The 17,522-nt window shown below is 39.1% G+C and overlaps 1 protein-coding gene across 1 annotated transcript; it reads left to right on the forward strand.

Moving 5' to 3' along the window:
- Positions 1-12,945: 12,945 nt before the first annotated feature.
- Positions 12,946-17,335, forward strand: LOC143866567 (uncharacterized). The gene is made up of 4 exons (XM_077375999.1): positions 12,946-13,783; positions 14,417-14,649; positions 14,921-16,120; positions 16,688-17,335. Exons 1-4 carry the CDS (start codon positions 13,153-13,155, stop codon positions 17,147-17,149), a joined length of 2,526 nt encoding a protein of 841 aa, XP_077232114.1. The 5' UTR covers positions 12,946-13,152; the 3' UTR covers positions 17,150-17,335.
- Positions 17,336-17,522: the final 187 nt, after the last annotated feature.

Genomic DNA, 17,522 nt, shown 5'->3' on the forward strand with positions numbered 1-17,522 from the left:
CTTTATTGACATAAAATGGCCGTAAAACAAATTTTATTGCTATTTTTTCACTTAAAAGATGGATGTAAAATTTGTTTTACGTCCATTTTATGTAGAAAGAAACATAGCTAAGGAAAAAGAAAATAATTATGGTATGGCATGGACTCGATTAAATAGTACATAGATATTGTTGGTCATCACAAATCCTACCCGATACCCTTTGTCCCATTCTCATCAAATGATTCTAGACCGCAGATTGAACATGATGAAAACATCCGGCCTTTTAAAACCGTTGATTGTTGCATGTCTCTATCTTGGGAATGATATCTCACATGATGACCTTTTGATAGGATCATCATGTGAGCCCTCTTCCAGTCTTCCTTTTCTTAAAGACTTTGATCTTCATGTGGCTCCTCTTCCCTTACTTAAAGTCTTTGAATAGTACGAAGTAGAGAGGAGAAGGAACCACACAGCTTCCATTTTGGTCCTGGAATGACTAATGAAATTTCTCAATCACTTGTGCCAATGGGAACGTGCGACTCATAAATTATTAGAATACGTAGGCGTGAACAGTGAAACCCCCATCCAGCTATATTATAATAGAAGATATCTATCTATTACTTATATATAAAGCTGGATGTAGTACGCTGAGGATGTGCCACGTGGCACCCCCTCTGCAAACCACAACTTAGATGAGCAAAAGACCCAAACCGTCCTTTTTTTTAACGCAAAAAACCTAAACGGTCGTGCTGTGGTGATATAACCGTAGTGCTGCCACGTGGCACCCCCTCTATAACCAAATTTTTTAAGATTTTTTTTTCACGGATTTTTTTAAGAATTTTTTTTTGTAGGAATTTGCTAGCCACCATCGCCGAGGCTACAACTCGCCGGTGCTTACTTCGATGTGCAAAGATTGGCCGAAGTACTATTTGGGCAAAGGTGGCTAGCAATCTAGCAAAAAATAATAATCATTAGGGCTATGTGAAAAAAGATTGGCATGCTAAGTTTAAAATGAAAACTTACGAACAAATGGAAGCAAAGTAGAAAAATACCAAAACAATGTAGTAAAATATGACAATTATGGAAAAACCGGAAGGCTTTTTCTTCATTGTAGGAAATGCTTTTTTTTCCACACCGACTATTCCTCCCCTGCCAAGTCAGCTTCCACATCATACGTGGCACAAAACCTTCAAAACGTTATCACACAACTCTTTGTATGGCAGCCACATCAGCATTCGGAAAAGCAGTAGAAACACAATAAATTATGCGCCCCTTCACTTTTCACACGTAGCCCATTCTCCCCAAACCCTTCTATATCCCATATTGCATGTCCTCTGGGCAATTAATTCCAATCCCTAGCGTCCGTTAAGCATCCCTTTTTAGAAACGTCGCCTCTACCTAAGCGACCGGTTCAAGCAATCAATTCCTAATACCTAGCCTCTGTTAAACAACCCTTTTCAGAGAGAAAGTCTCTCCCTCAGCGCCTCTTCACCTTCACCCATTTCTATTAACTTGCAGGGGTACACCTTTCATATGCAATGACGCCTCTTATAATTTCAAATCGTCACTCCTCCTTGGGCACCACTCCACCATCAATATCAATCTACAGATAATGTTTTCCTTAATTGGTAACTCTTTCATTTGTTGGACTGTGTTATGTGCATCATAATTATGGTCTGGGTGTTAGTTGTGGGAATGTGTTTTTAGAGTTATGGGTGTTAGTTATGGTGTATGTGTTAAGTAGTGGGTGTTAGTTATTTGTGATGTATCTTGTTAGTGGGTAAGTGTGCTTGTGATGTGGCACTCTGTCTTGCTTGTATTTATGTAGTAGTAATCTAATGAAAGAAAAAAAGAAAGAAGAGAAGATAATTTACAGCAAAGGAGACTTTGTTTTGGAGAGTCATGGCTGCTCACGAATCGAGCCGCTAGGAGGTCCGGTTGCCTCGAATCAACCATTCCCACCCTCTATTTCTCTTTTATTTTGTTTATTTCAGTTACGGCCGATTAGGCACGTAACAATTGGTATCAGAGCGGTAGATCCTACGCCATGACTGTGCCGTTAGAGCTTTTGGAATCCCTATGCGATGATTTTCGGCAAATCAAAGTGAATTTTTTTAAAATGATGGAGGAGTACTGGCGAATCACAGAAGGCTTGGAAAAAATCAGCGAAGAGATCAAAGAAATGCGTAAAGAAGGAGCAAAGTTATATCTTGAGAAAGTTGATGCTCACGTAGAGAAAATCGTGAAAATCAATGGTGATGAGGATGGAAATTTTTATTCCATTCCAACTTTGAGAGCAACAAATTTTAAAAGGGGGTGCGAAAGATCACGCTCGTTAGGATTTTGCAGCCACCATTTCCACCACCACAGCCATTGCTTTTCATTTAGGATTTTAAAACCCATCACAGAGAAAGAGATAGAGAGGGAAGAGGGGTTTCACAACCATCTCTCTACTACCTTAAGCCACTCCGGTTCCCGCAGCCACCATTGCTTCCACCCCTTTATATTCTCCGGTCACCTCTTCCGATCGTCCCACCGGAATCCGGCATCTATAATCTCAGCAAACCCTCTCTGCAACTCCATCAATTCCACAAATCCTAAGCTCACTTGTTATAAATTTGAGAAATGAAAACCCATTCCCATCTATAACCTTTCTTATCCCTCCATTGCCCAAACCCATTTCATCATCTTCATCTTCCAAACCCACTTTGATTTCATCCCATTTCTGCCATTTTCAAAAACCACCATCTCCACCTCCATTGCTACCATTACCACCACCATCAAAACCTCTCCCATTTCACCATAAACACCACCTCCCCATCAGACCGTTCATCCTTCTGGTATCTTCGACCCCATCTCCATCGCCTATCTTGGTCTCTCTCTCTCTCGCTCTCTAATTTCTAAGATTTTGAGGAGGGTTTGCAAGAGGTAGCTGCTAGGGTTTTGGAAGAATGAAAGAAGAAGAAAGGGTTTTCTTTCCTATTCTTGGCAAAGGCTTGTAGAGGAGAACAAGAAACACAGAGAGAGTCCTATATTTAAAAAAAAAAAAAAGAAGAAGAAGAAGGGATTACAGAGGAGCTCACAACTTGAGAATTTTGTAGAGGTTAGAAAAAGAAAAAGATGGGGGTTTGAGAGACTTGTACCACCACCGAACCATCTCATTCATTTTCTTCGCTACCAACTCCATTCCCACCGGCCTCTACACCACCAAGCCCATCTCCACCTCCTTAATTTTCACCTTCTCCATCACCACAGCAACCCTACTTTCACCATTTTTTTTTATCACCCTCAAGCTCTTACTACCATTTTATCCAGCCTCCCCTTATCTCCAGCTAGTAGGCCCATTTGCTGGTCATCAGATCCCCTCATTCGCCATATTCATTGGGAGATCGCCATCTTCTCTTTCAACGCATACCGCAATCTCGCTGACATTAGTACAACTGAAGACCTTCAGCCATCATAAGTCTCTACCTCTGAGTCAGGTAACCCTCTCCAATTTTCAGTTGTGTTTTACCCCGGTGAATTTTTGAAATTAGGCTATCTTGATGAATTTATAGATGAGCTTTGTGATTCAAGACCAATTTGCTGATTTAGATCGAAATGGTTTAATGCCGTGGTGAATAGAAATGAATCTATCCCAATTTTACTCATGATTTTTGTCTGTGGCATCCTACTACAATTCTTTTAACTTGATCTCTTTGAGATTTTGGAAGCAAAACAGATGCATTTATCTCTTTGAGCTATGTTCTTTTGGTGTTTTTGATTGAAAACCATAACAGTCATGCCAAGCCCTATTCCTCTGTTCTTCTCTATTGATTGTTTTATGAATGTGAATATGTGCTAGTGCTGTGTGGTCCCCTGCCTCAATATAGTCTCTGTTTAGCAAGATTTCTCTCATGTTATATGTTGGCTATCCAATTCATCAAGCTCGGATGCTATGCACATGTTTTATTCTTGATTTAAATTAGCGTGTATCAGTTTACATGTTTGATTCTATCGGATTTATAGTCGCGTACATGCTTTTCCTTGGCTTCATATACTCATGTTGTCCTTTAGATTTGTGCTACACACATGCGAAGTGTTGGTGCGAAGTCTTTGTCCTTTTGGGCAGCTCTTCTTTCAAGGAGGTCAATCGAAGAACCATATTTCACTTGGATTTGCTGCATGGCCCTGTTACCATTCAAAGGCTTATAATGTTGCGGCCTCGAAGCATGGTTGTAGCAATATCATTAGCCTGAAAGAGAGCTCTCTTCTATTTCTTATGGGAAATAGCATTAGCATGCTCAGATTTCAATAATTGCGTGACCCCATCTTGCCTCTATCTCTCAGTTTATGAAACTCTTTTGGTAATTTTAACCATATCATAAAGGATCTTTGAATATTAGGAGGTGAGATGTTTGAATTAAACTGTTGAAACATGATAGTGTTGATATTGTCTCTTTAGTTTGCTTATGAGAGGTTACCTTCATTGTAATAACATCCTTCCTGATAGTTCTGTGAATACTAGATCATGGGTGCAGCAGCATCATCTCCCTAACACGTCTCGTTTTATGGACAGACACTTATGTTCCCATTTTCTAATATTTGAGTGAAGTTAGCTTGCCTTTTAATTCTTCCTGAGCTGTCCATGGGAGCTTCTTCTTAAGTGATTACTGGGGTATTCGGGAATTCTTCTATTGTCAAAAGACAGGACAGGATAGTACAATTATGGGAACAAAGTAGTGTTGATGCCATTTCAACATAGGCAACTCACATTCACAGCGCTATGTTTCGGGATTGTCATTGGCGTTTCGAGAGCCACCCCTTGCCCTTCCTATCATTTTCCCCATCTTAGGGTCTTCACAAGGTTTGAGGAGTTTTTTTTCTTTCTTTCTTTTCGGGATCATTCTTTGCACGTCCCTCGGGATCCTTTTCGAGTTTCGGGATTCCATCGATTTTGGGAACACTTCTCTCGGGTTTAGGTGGCGAGGATGGAACGTTTCTTGAGCCAATCTCTTCCCTTCCTGCCTTAGAGTTTTCGAAGGTTAAGGAATTCCCTCCTCTTAGAGTGTTTAACTAGTTAGGACCCTTTCTTAGTGGCTGATTGTTTAGTAGTTCTTCTTATAGGGTTTTTGTCTGTCCCCTTCTATTTAGAAGTTTTCCCTTAGGGTTAGAGGCTTTTCATCTGTCATTTGTTTAGGGGTTTTACTCCATAGGTTAGATATCCTCTCCTTTGGAGACTGGCTAAGTCTCGTCAGCTTTCGGTCATTTCTTTGAGATTGTTTACTCGTATCGGAATTTTAGTTCCCTCGTTTGTCTTCTTCCCCCCTAGGCTTTAGGGATCCTGTTTCCCTCTTTAATACCCTACCGTGATATGGTGGATATGAAGGCTCTTCTATCGGATTCCCTTTATCTGAAAGGGTGTTAACTCACTTTAAACTCCAAAAACATTAACAACATTTGAAAATTTAAAGCATTTTGTGAGTAGTTAGGAAAGTTTGCTTTCAAACTATGTTGGCTTGATCCTCTTTCACGAGGTACATAGTGCAGCTTGGGATCTTTATCCCAAGTCTAGCCAAACTTTTGTAAATAACATTTTAAATCTTTTTTTGAATAAACAACTTTAAAATCTTGTTTTCAAAAAGCTCTTCCTCTAGAGTTATGAGTTTGTTCTAGAGTTAGAAGTTTGTTATAGAGTTAGGTGTTTCTCCTTGATTTGTTGTGTGCTTGTTGTGTGTTTGTGTTAGAGTTAGGAGTTTGTCCTAGCTAAAGCGCCTCCGTCCGGTCAGTTGGCGATTCACATCGCTGACTGATGACTAGGTCTAGGATGCGTTAGTGATCCCGTTGTTTTCCTTATGACACACAGCTTAGTTACACATAAGTTATAGGAACCACCTGCATTAGCTTAAGGCTAACCTGCATTTAGTTAGGGCATATATGGTGTCCTAAAATTCACAATCTACTGGAATTTAAATAATCGCACAAGAAGCTTTAATAACTAGTCCGATCTTTTAGGTCAGGTCTAGGATAGAAGTCTAAATGTCTTAGGCATCACAGCTTTGAATAAGTGCGAAGAACTATGTTGCCTTGATTCTCGTGGAGGCAGGGATACGTAGGCTTCTTTGGATGAACATCAGATCATCTAAAGACTCGGGCTTAAGCATTAGAGTCTTAGGGTCTGTTGTTAGCACTTTAGGGCTTGTGTCTGTATATTGATGATGATTTTTGCATAGGATCATGATAGTGTGTGTTCATGCTTATTCTTTTATCTGCCTGTATTTTTGTTTATTCTTTATTTCGTTTACTATATCTTAATTCATTTCATGTTTAATTGTTAGTTTTAGATTTCTCATCATGTGCAGACCTTATACCTTTAGCTGTAGCATGCATGTGTTTGCCTATCAGAATTTAGACACCTATTTAGGCATGACACGCATAACATAGCAATGCTTAGGTGGCACACTTCTTTTTATTTATTTTGTATGTGCTTATTATCCCCGGGTCATGCATGTTTTGGTAGACGTTTTCTTCGGGGATATTCGTTCCCATTTCACATGATTTTCACCCTAAACTCTTCAAAGTTAATAAATAAATGGCATATGAGACCAAGGGTTCGCACTCGGGTGAATTGTGGGTGCTCTTCGGGCCTTCTCCATTCGTCACCAGGCACGGACCTTTTGTATCTCTGGTTTTGCATTGCAAACAGAGCATTTGTTTTGGTTCTATGGCATATACATGGATGGCGACTCTGAGTTATTTCATGTGCGTCTTGGTTTTGAGCCTTGGCTCTGGATTGAGAGGTATCTCATTCATTTTGTATTGCCACTCATGCTTGCTGTGAAGGTGGCATCATTTCGAGAGTTCCTTGGTAGAGCTCTCCTTCACATTGTGGAGATCTTAGAGGATTGCAAGGGGGTCTCGTGTCTCTCAGCACCCATCCTCTCAAATCAGGGTCCACAATACAATTCTTTGTCCGCCCGATGCACGGGGTTTTTTACTAGTATAAAAGCATAAAGGAGGGGTAGGATTGAAAATATGTGGGTTAAATGAGTGCCTTTATTAAAAAAAGTCAAAAAAAGTGATGTGTAATTCTCATAGAATTTTGAGAAAATTTCAAATCATTCTCTCTTCTGGGTTCGGGTAAGGGATCCCCCGAATATTGGGTATCCGTTGTTAAACCGGGTCGAATACTTTTTGAAATGCGCAGAGTCTCAGAAACTGTAGCCAGAGCAGCTATTTCAATAGCTGCGTGCAAAATGCCTATATGAACTCAATTCGTTATTACGGGATAGGGATGTGAAACCAAAAGAAACGGACTGTACCTACCGTTTCTTTTTTGGGGTGCTATATAGTATATAGATATTATAAAACAAATAGAGGATTGCTTTGTTTGCTTTTAGCTTTGTCTTCACATTGTTTGGTAGAGAAATTGGAGGGTGGAAGAGAAATTGGAGGGGGTGAGAGAGGCTATAAATAAGCCTTCCATCCTCTTCCTCTCTACACAAGTCCTCATGTGAGTGAGGCTCCAATGGCATGGCCTATAAGGCTAGGCTAGCCTATCTACACAAGTCCTCATGTGAGTGAGGCTCCAATGGCATGGCCTATAAGGCTAGGCTAGCCTTATAGGCCATGCCATTGGAGCCTCACTCACATGAGGACTTGTGTGCCTAGCCTTATAGGCCATGCCATTGGAGCCTCACTCACATGAGGACTTGTGTAGAGAGGAAGAGGATGGAAGGCTTATTTATAGCCTCTCTCACCCCCTCTAATTTCTCTCCCAACCGATGTGGGACAAAACAAATAGAGGATTGCTTTGTTTGCTTTTAGCTTTGTCTTCACATTGTTTTGTTTTATTAAAAAACCACTTTTTGACTCTTTCTTTTGTACTTTTTATTAAAGAATACACACCAACAGGAAAGAGGAGGGAAAGAGAATAAAGGGTTCGTGAGTGATGCGAATAGGTGGTGGGATTGTGAAATGAGGAAAACAAAAACCCTATTCTAAACAAAGATTTTTTTTCTTTCTGGTTTTTAGCCCCATCTCATATTCTCCTCACTATTCTAAATAAGGATTTTTTTTTTCCTCTTGTTTTTAGTCCCATCTCATACTCTCCTCACTCACCCCTCTTTTAAATCCCTCTATCACCTACCATCTATTCCCTTCTCTCACATGGGAGATACAAATATTCCATAGAATTCTTTTTTCGTGGTTGCGAAGTATCAATTTTCCACTTGAAAATGCGTCTTACCAAAGTTGAAAGACGATAATTAAAAAAAAAATTATGATAAAAGAGATTAAGGGAGAGCATTACATGGATTCACCAAACAAATCGTCCTTCGTAATTGCATTCTTACCCATGATCCTCAGGCTAAGTTGAGACATATTTTGCAAATCCGAAAATTGAAAATTTGAATATGATTTTCTCATTCCACCTGCCCTTCCTCCCTTTGCCTGAGTGGAAATTTATATTAGTATAAGGTAACCAACATCAAATTACTAAGGGATATGCTAGCGTTCATCACAGATGGTCTGTTGCATGTCAGATGAGCCACCTCATGAATGAAGACAAAAGTTGCTGTAAAGTGAGCCTGTGTGGCTGGTCTGACATGCAACAACAGACCATCTGCGATGGATGCTATGCTATGAACGCTAGCAAATCCCAATTACTAATTAACATTGTTGATTTTACAATTACTAAAATGCCCCTTATTTTCATTGTGATGTAGTCAAGGATAATGGTGACTTGGCAATCCATAGGGCACTTTTGTCATTTTAAAATTTAAGGGCATTTTGGTCATTTTAATTAAACTAATGAGAAGAGAAACGAACCTCTTGTAAGTATGCTTTTACGAGTCTCCTTGCCACATTGTAGTACGACGTAGTAGCCCGAATTACCTAAAAACAAAAACCACAAATTAAAATTAGTGATTTTGGCCATTTAATAGAATCAAAGTGTGGGTCCCACATGATGATCCGAACCATTCATTTGTTAGGCAGTGACTTAAAAGTGATGACCCAAAAATTATCTTTATAGGATGATCAGAACCCTCCAATATGTAGATGGACGAGACGAGGTGATCAGAGGGTTTGGATCATCCTATGGTTAGGGTCGTGGCCCAACAAATGAATGGTTTGGATCATCCAACAATATGGGCCCAGTATGATTTTGTTGTTATAATGGCATGATCGGACGATCTAGACTTGATGATGATAACAAAATCACGTGAACGATTTTGACCATCAGATTAATGGGTTTTCGCACATGGAATTTAAACTCTACTACTTCCATTTCCACTATTCGATCTAAGCCATAAAAAAAAAGGTTAAGATCATCCGGTCCATCGGATGTGCATTTGATACATACATATAAATGTTACTTCTATTGTACACATGGGGCGCACCACCTTTTTCGATTGATGATAACCAAAGTTACAAAACACAGCCCTTCATATATATATATATATATATATATATATATAGGGTGTGCCCAACAAAACGAAGGGCTAGGATGACCCTTTGGTGCTGATTTTTTGGGCACACCCTATCTATGTTAAGACCTATCAAATGAATGCTTTGGATCATCCAAACAGCGTGGGCCCACTGTATTTTTTTAAAGGGAGGAGTAGATAAGCTTATCTAGGGGACCGAGTAGAAACACTTTCCTCTATATATATATATATATATATATATATATATATATATATATATATATATATATATATATATATATATATATATATATATATATATATATATATATATATGAGGAAAAGGATTGTACGCTCGAGTGTACCTAACCTTAGGTATGCTCGAGTGCCAAATCACATGGGTCCCACATTTTTTTTTGGTCATCTAAACCATTCATTTGCAAGGCCCCATCATAGATAGGGTGTGTACCAAAAATCAGCACCATTGAATCATCCTAACCCCTCCAAAACTGGAGGGCAAAATGGGCAGATTTGTGGACAAACAGTGTCTGTCCATTTTGACCTCCACAAATGGATGGGTTAGGATGATTCAATGGTGCTGATTTTTGGTACACACCCTATCTATGATGGGGCCTTGCAAATGAATGGTTTAGATGACCAAAAAAAATGTGGGACCCATGTGATTTGGCACTCGAGCGTACCTAAGGTTAGGTACACTCGAGCGTACAATCCTTTTCCTTATATATATATATATATATATATATATATATATATATATATATATATATATATATAGAGAGAGAGAGAGAGAGAGAGAGAGTTATACTAGTATTTGGGAATTTAGAAACGTTCATTTTATTGGAATTTATTGGTAAGTTAACGTTGCATGGGAGATTTTTCCTATCACATGGAACACATTTTATGCAGAACAGTTCTGAAAGAGGATGATACGTTTCGAAATTCAGATAACAGTTCTAATTAAGGGAACGTAGAAATAGAAGCTGTTTCTTTGGCATGGCTTTTTAATCCCTTTTATTTCTTCTTTGGGTTCGGCCTCCGTCGGTCCGGGTGTGTAACTGTGTGTGTGTGTGTGTGTACGGGGCGTGCCAGCCTCTCCCAAGGATTCATGAGCAGCTCCTTTTTGCTGTCGAGCACATCTTGTGGATTGTTCACATTATTAATTTATATTCCCTATATGGAATGTGGCATGCTTTTTATATTGAGCACATGTTTTTTTCCTAGCTAGCAAAGTAAGAATATCATGCTCATTGAATCACAGATCCTAAGGATAGGGAAATACGATATTTCAATCATTTGCGAGCCTAAAATATTCATTGCCGGGGTTGAGATCGGACATCTCTTCCTGTATACAATCGGTATCAGGTCTAGCCTCTGTAAATGCATTGGGGTGGCTTATCTCGTTACTTTTGGAGAGAGAGTATCAAAGAGAAAAGGAGTTACTTTTGGAACTCCACCGCATCATAACATGTAAGGGAGTTTTTCCCACTTTGGATTTGCTGCAAAGTGGGAATCCCCTCCTATATTTAACGGGGACGGGGAATGCAACATCCGGCCCTGCCCCAACCCCCATTGCCACCCCTACTTGTGGAAGCTTTTATACGGTCATTTGATAATAAATATGAGGGTTAGTATCATCCTATGCATATGATCCTATCTATGTTGAAAACCAACAAATGAATGGTTTGGAACATGTAAAACTGTGGGCCCCACATGTACTTCTATTTTCATTGGGGATTTGCTAGGGACTTCTGGAGAAAGACATTTCACGGCTGGATGTTGCACGAGAGAGCAACCACACAGGCTCACTTTCAGCATATTTTGTCTTATTCATTTAATTAATCTGAGGTGGCTGCTCTCTCATGCAACAATTAGCTGCAAAATGCCTTTCTGCAAAAATCCCTAGCATATCCCCTTTCATTGATGCTCACTTGGGCTCCGATGAAAGTAGGCCAGAGAAAATCTTCTACATAAGATCATCCTGACCCTTCGATCTAAGAATTTCTATACCATGCCATCCATTTTAAAACTCTACAATTGGAGGGTTAGGATCATTCTATGGAGATGATTTTTAGGGCACGACCTATCTACGTTGGTCCCACAAAGGCCCTGTTTGCATTGGATTTTGAGAATGGGTCCGATTACGCTTGCAGTGTAAAAAGTGTAGCAATAAATACACTAGAGGGGTTGGCCCGAGGTATAAAAGGGGGGGAATATATCACTCTCCTAAACAATTTAGATCACCTAATTTGCTACACTTGCATGACTGCATGAGCCTCCTTTCACCGTATAAAACAATCACTTTTGGAAACTTAATGGAGGTCCCAACAAGCAAAAACAGAGTTTCTCCCAAGAAACAGCAAACAGAACCCCACAAGTCAAGGCAAAAAGATTAACAACATAAAGCAAAACCACTGAGCTTGTTTGGTTGGTTGCACAAAAAAAGGCTTTCCAAGGTGGAAAGACCTTTCCACTTGGAAAAAAAAACCCCCATTTTTTGTGGGTCCCATTCATTTTTTAGCCTCAATAGTAAATATACATGTGGAGGTTTTTTTTTACCATTACACCTTTTATACATAGAGGGCCCTGTTAGTATTCCTTGGTTTTTTTTTAGTCATTGTGCACTCCATAACCCAAGTAGTAGATTATTGATTAGTATATATGTAGGGTCCAATATTTTTTAACCATTTTACTCTATGGAACCCCATAACCATGTAACTCATTATTATATATGGGTCATATTATTTTTTGTCATTAGGCCTTCCATCATAGCCCAACTAATAAATTACTGGCTAATATACATGTAGGGTCCATTACTCTTTTATCGATGATCGGACCATCTAAATAGTGTCCACCAGTACATGACTCAACTCAACTAAGCCTTTGTCCCAAACTAGTTGGGATCGGCTAATGAATCCTTTAGAAAAAATTTCATGAAGCTTAAATTGACTAAGCCTAGTCCTGACACTAGTTGGGTTTGTCTGCACGGATCATTTTCTCTTATTCTCTCCTATCCAAGACCATGTTATGTTCTTAGCCATCAAGTCTACATAAATAATTACTATAGACCTAAATATTTTTTAGTCAACGGGGCCTACAACTTAGGCCGATTAGTAGATGATCAATTAGTATACATGCGTGATCCATTATTTTATTTGGCTATTAGTCCCTTACTCTTGGCCCACTAGGATATGACTTGTTTACTATGCATTCGAATCACTAATTGGTTAGATCACTTGATAACTCATTAAAATAAACAAAACAGTTATATCAGTTTCTTAAAGAAGTAACAGAAAGTAGAAGGCTTTCCAAGGAAATCTCTTTCTAGTTGTAAAGGCCTTTCCTTCTAACCAAAAGGGCCAAAAAAATCAAATTTCCCTCCTAGTCCTTTCTTTGAAGTAATAGGATAGAGCAGAGAAATTACAAGCGTTACTCTTTAGTCTTCTTGCCTACAAGCCATTAACGTGCTCCCTAAGCAAAGCTCATCTCCCTCTTTTAATTCTCATCACCATCTCCTCTTCTCACAATTCTCAAACACTGCCCATCTTTTTCATTACCATTACAAAAAACCCAATTCAAATTCCAACCCAAAACATCATTTCAACTGCCAGAATTCTCGAAAACCGCAAGACGGGTTTAAAATTTGTTATGAACCCAAATCAGTTCCCAGAGTGATTGATCTAAGGTCAGCCTCTTGACCCGCTTTGAGGGAAGGGTCAGTCCTCTTTTCTAACAAAATTTGAGCACAATGGAGAATGGGAGCACAAATTCAAACCAATTTGAATTGGGCACAGTCCGCCTTGAGATTTTTGAACATTTAAACCAGCCACAGAAGCTCAGCAGCAACTCGGGTTCGACTATTTTCGAACCCCAGAGGGCAAACTCATCTGATTCAATGAAAAAAACAAGTAGCAATGCCTCAAATTTGGATTATTCAGATCAATCACCAGAAAAGAAGCTCACCCTTTTCGCGCTTAGGCTAGCTATCCTAGAAAAAACAGCAAGTGGGCTTGGAACACTTGGATTCATTTGGGCCACAGTAGTTCTTCTAGGAGGTTTCGCAATTACGCTAGAAACCAAAGATTTTTGGTATGTCACCATTATTCTCCTGATCGAAGGAACCCGCATTTTCAGTCGCAGTCATGAGCTTGAATGGCAACATCAGGCCGCATGGTCTATTACAGACGCAGGAAAATTCAGTTTTCGAGCTTTGAAGTCCAGTTCGCACACCCTCTTTCGAACTCTAGAAGCAATTTTTTGGCCAATTTCAGCAGGACAATCGTGCTCCCGCCATGATCGAGAATTTATGGACAATACCCAGATGGCAGAGTTAAGAAATGAAGATTGTGGGAATTCAAGAACACGGGTAGAAAATGATGGTAATGCAGAAAATAATTGGAAATCGTGTGTGTATGGTATCAGAGCAAAAAACAATCCCTACAAGAGTTGGTGTTTTAGAATCATGGGTTTTGTATTTTGTAGGCACTAGTTAAGGCCATGTTCCTTTGAGATTGTGAACCGATTGGTCCCAAACCGATTATACCAAGGACTCAAATTTATGTTTAATTGAGTCCTATAATCAGTTTGGGGTCCACAATCGGTTGTCACAATCTCAAACAAACAGGGCCAAAGGAGTATTTAAATGCTCTTGGAAACATCACTTTACAGTTTTTTTTTTAATAAAAAAATTCTCAAAACATGTGTAAAATGATATTTTCCCAATGCTCCTTAACGAGTGTTAATGGCAAAAGCCCAGACCCTTTAATCATTTATACTTCAACACTCCTCCTCATGTCTTGCCCCTATTTTTTTTGGGTTGGCCCTGCACATGGATTTTTAATATCAAGGAGTTGTTGGGTTTTGAACCCAGGACTTGCCATGAGTCAATGGAGCTTATACCATGTGAAACAACCAATTACTCCAAAAGCTTAAGGTTTTAGAGTTGATGTTATTTAATCATTTATATTTCAACACATGGCTGACATTGGATGTTCCGTTGCTTCCATACACAGGTTGGCTTTTTCTGTCAAAAAATATCAGTAATTTCCTCTACTGGCTTCAGCTCTTGTCGGCGTCTGCCTGCGTATCACTCTCGTTGATGAGACTAATCCAGCAAGAATATGGAGAGATAAGCAAAGGGGATTCCGATAAGAGGAATCGGAAATCGGCTTTGAATATTTTCTATGGATTATCTGTTGCAGAGGCAATGCTGTTTCTAATGGAGAAAGCTTATTGGGAATGGAAGGTGAAGTTAAACAAACCAATTACTCCAAAAGCTTAAGTTGTTAGAGTAGGTATTAAATTAATTATTTACATTTCAACAAACCCAGTCACATGTAGGCCTATGTGGCCCCTCTTTTTTTGGGTTGACCCTAGGATTTTTAAATATCAAAGAGTCGTTGAGTTTTGAACCCAAGACTTGCCGTGAGGCAATTGCTCTGGTACCATGTTAAACAAACCAGTTACTTCAAAAGTTTAAGCTGTTGGTGTTATTTTAATCATTTATACTTCAACAGGTGAGCTACTGTAAATTGCTTCAAGAGGTGAACAGAGATTGTGAATTGGGGAATTCTGGATTGGTTTCGATTAAACGATTTTTCTATGATGCATATTCACAATGTGTTAATGAAAGTGTCTTTGATGGCCTGAAAATGGACTTGGTTTCGTTTGCCACGGAGTTGTTGGCATCTGAGTCAAGGGATGAGCAGCTAAAAGGAGTTCGAATTCTTCGAACATTTGCAGCCAGCGAGCGTTTCTCCAATGAAACGCTTAGGAAGATTGGGACTTCAACACCAGTGATTGAAAGATTGGTTGAGATGTTAAATTGGAAGAACCATTCAGAAGAAGAGATCAGGAAATCAGCAGCGCAAATTTTGTCAAAACTTTCAGGAAAAAAACATAATTCTCTTCGGGTTGCTGAAATTCCCGGTGCAATGGAATCGATATCGTCGTTGCTCTACACTGGCAGGAGATTTGATGTGGTAGCTGATGAAATATGTCAGAAAAATGTTGTAGCTGACCAAGAAACTTATGAGTTTTCAGCATTTAATCTATTGGGTCTTCTGATTCTCAAAAAGCTTGCGCGTGATCATGATAACTGTGGAAAGATTGGAACTACTAGAGGCCTACTACCAAAAATTATTGATTTTACACAGGCCGGAGAACGGTTGTTGAGGGGAAATTGTGCGTCAGAATCTCAGATTAAGGCAGTGGAACGATCGATGCAATTGGTGAAAATGCTTGCGAGCACCTTAGGTAGCAGTGGGAAAATTCTTCGCGAAGAAATTTCAGAAATTGTGTTCACAATCAGCAACATTAGAGAAATATTACAGTATGGGGAGAAACACCCAATGCTGCAGAAATTGGGAATTGATATTCTAACTAGTTTGGCTTTGGATGAAGATGCAAAAGAGAGGATTGGAAGAACTGGTGGAGGAATCCTTAAGGAACTGCTGAGAGTTTTTTTGAAGGATGGATTATCAGAGAACCCAAATTTAGTGAGAGTCGGTGCTGGAGAAGCCTTGGCAATGCTGACACTAGACAGCAAGAGAAATTGCCATCAGATTTTGAGATTGAAGGCCTTGGAGAAACTTATTTGGGCATTGAATGATCCAGTGCTGTGTGTAAATTCAGCGCGAATTCTGCAAAATTTGTGCACTTACAGTGGATCTGATTGCTTCCACCAACTGAAAGGAATCGGCGCCGCCACACCCACTGTAAGTTCTGTTAAGCATAAGCTGTTACATTCATAGAAATTTATGAAATTATAGAAATTTGTTTTCTTAGGCCATGCATTTTTTATTTGAACCCAAAAATTTTGAGTCCAATAATCGGATTTGGACTCACAACCAGTTCTCTGTTACGAACCCAAATCAGTTCACAACATGATTGATCTTCTTAGAGGATCAGCCTCTCGATCCACTTATTAACATACTCACAATCTAAAACAAACAATGCCTTAAGAATACTTCATCTTGTTCTGAAAAATTACCTTGTCCCATGCCTATCAGGCATGTCTATCCACATGGGAACTCTTCTTTTTTTCGTTCTTTCCTCAGCCAGGGTTTTTTTTTTTTTTTTTTTTTTTTTTGCAGTCTAAATTTGTTAAATCAGTTGGAATACAGTGCAGACTAAATTTAGACATTATAACCAACTTTGTATCTAGTACCCATTTCTCTACACTGAATTTGGTGATCCATGGGTACTAGATAAAAGTTGGTTATAATGTTTCTAGTCTTAAGAGAAGAAGAGAAAAGCTGTTGACTGTTTTGTTCTATCTACAGGTGCTAAAGGCAACAATGTGTGCAGAGAACAAATTACAAGAGGTAGCTATTGGGCTTGTTGTACAAATTTTAAAATTCAAAAGTGCTCATGAATCAGGCATCGAATTCGAACAAATTGGAATAAAAGAAACTGATTTAGCAGCTAAACTAGTACATATACTGAAAGAGCACCAGTACCCATCAACCAAAGTTCCAAGAATAAGGAGGTTTGCGATCGAACTCATGATTTTGATGATGAAGGAAAAAGAAACAAATATTCAAATCTTCAAGCATCTTGGTATTGAGAAGGAGCTCAAGAGTGTGGGGGAGACCACATCGGAACTTGAATGCTACAATGTTTTCTCTGGTAGTGTTGGGCTCAGTAGGTACAGCACAACTGTCCACTCGCTTGTAGACACAGCGCTAGAATTGCTTGCCGATGGACGGGATCAAGCGACAGAAGACCGATTAATAAATCATTAATAACCCAGAAAAATAATTGGGCAAATAAACTTAAACTGATAAAAATAAATCATTCTTTCAGATATGAATGCATACAGTTTTAGGAGATTCTTTCATGTACAGTTCCAATAAGTGGTAAATAATATGTTTTTTTTTTTTTTGGTGTGATTATATGGATGAAGATTCAGTCACAGAGAATGGTTTCTATGCTTTTGTGTTCTATCTTCATCATTATAATCTTAAGTAGGAAAATGTCAAAATGGATGTATACAGTAACTACAGATTGGTTAGTAGAAGTTAGAACAGAACTTGTAGAAAGGATGAATCCAACTAATTGGGGATATGGTAAATGTGCCTCCTTGTTTACTAGGGACACCTGCTTTTAATGGTATTA

This window comes from Tasmannia lanceolata, unplaced genomic scaffold (assembly GCF_043159265.1).
Source record: "Tasmannia lanceolata isolate RefF3 unplaced genomic scaffold, GAP_Taslan_0.1 ptg000002l, whole genome shotgun sequence".
NCBI classification, from domain to species: Eukaryota; Viridiplantae; Streptophyta; class Magnoliopsida; order Canellales; family Winteraceae; genus Tasmannia; species Tasmannia lanceolata.

Excerpts from the sequence above, each read along its gene's own strand:
- LOC143866567 (XM_077375999.1), top strand. The coding sequence starts at position 13,153 with ATGGAGAATGGGAGCACAAATTCAAACCAATTTGAATTGGGCACAGTC. Across the intron at positions 13,784-14,416 it reads AACACGGGTAGAAAATGATG|GTTGGCTTTTTCTGTCAAAA; the intron begins GTAATGCAGAAA and ends TTCCATACACAG. Across the intron at positions 16,121-16,687 it reads TCGGCGCCGCCACACCCACT|GTGCTAAAGGCAACAATGTG; the intron begins GTAAGTTCTGTT and ends TTCTATCTACAG.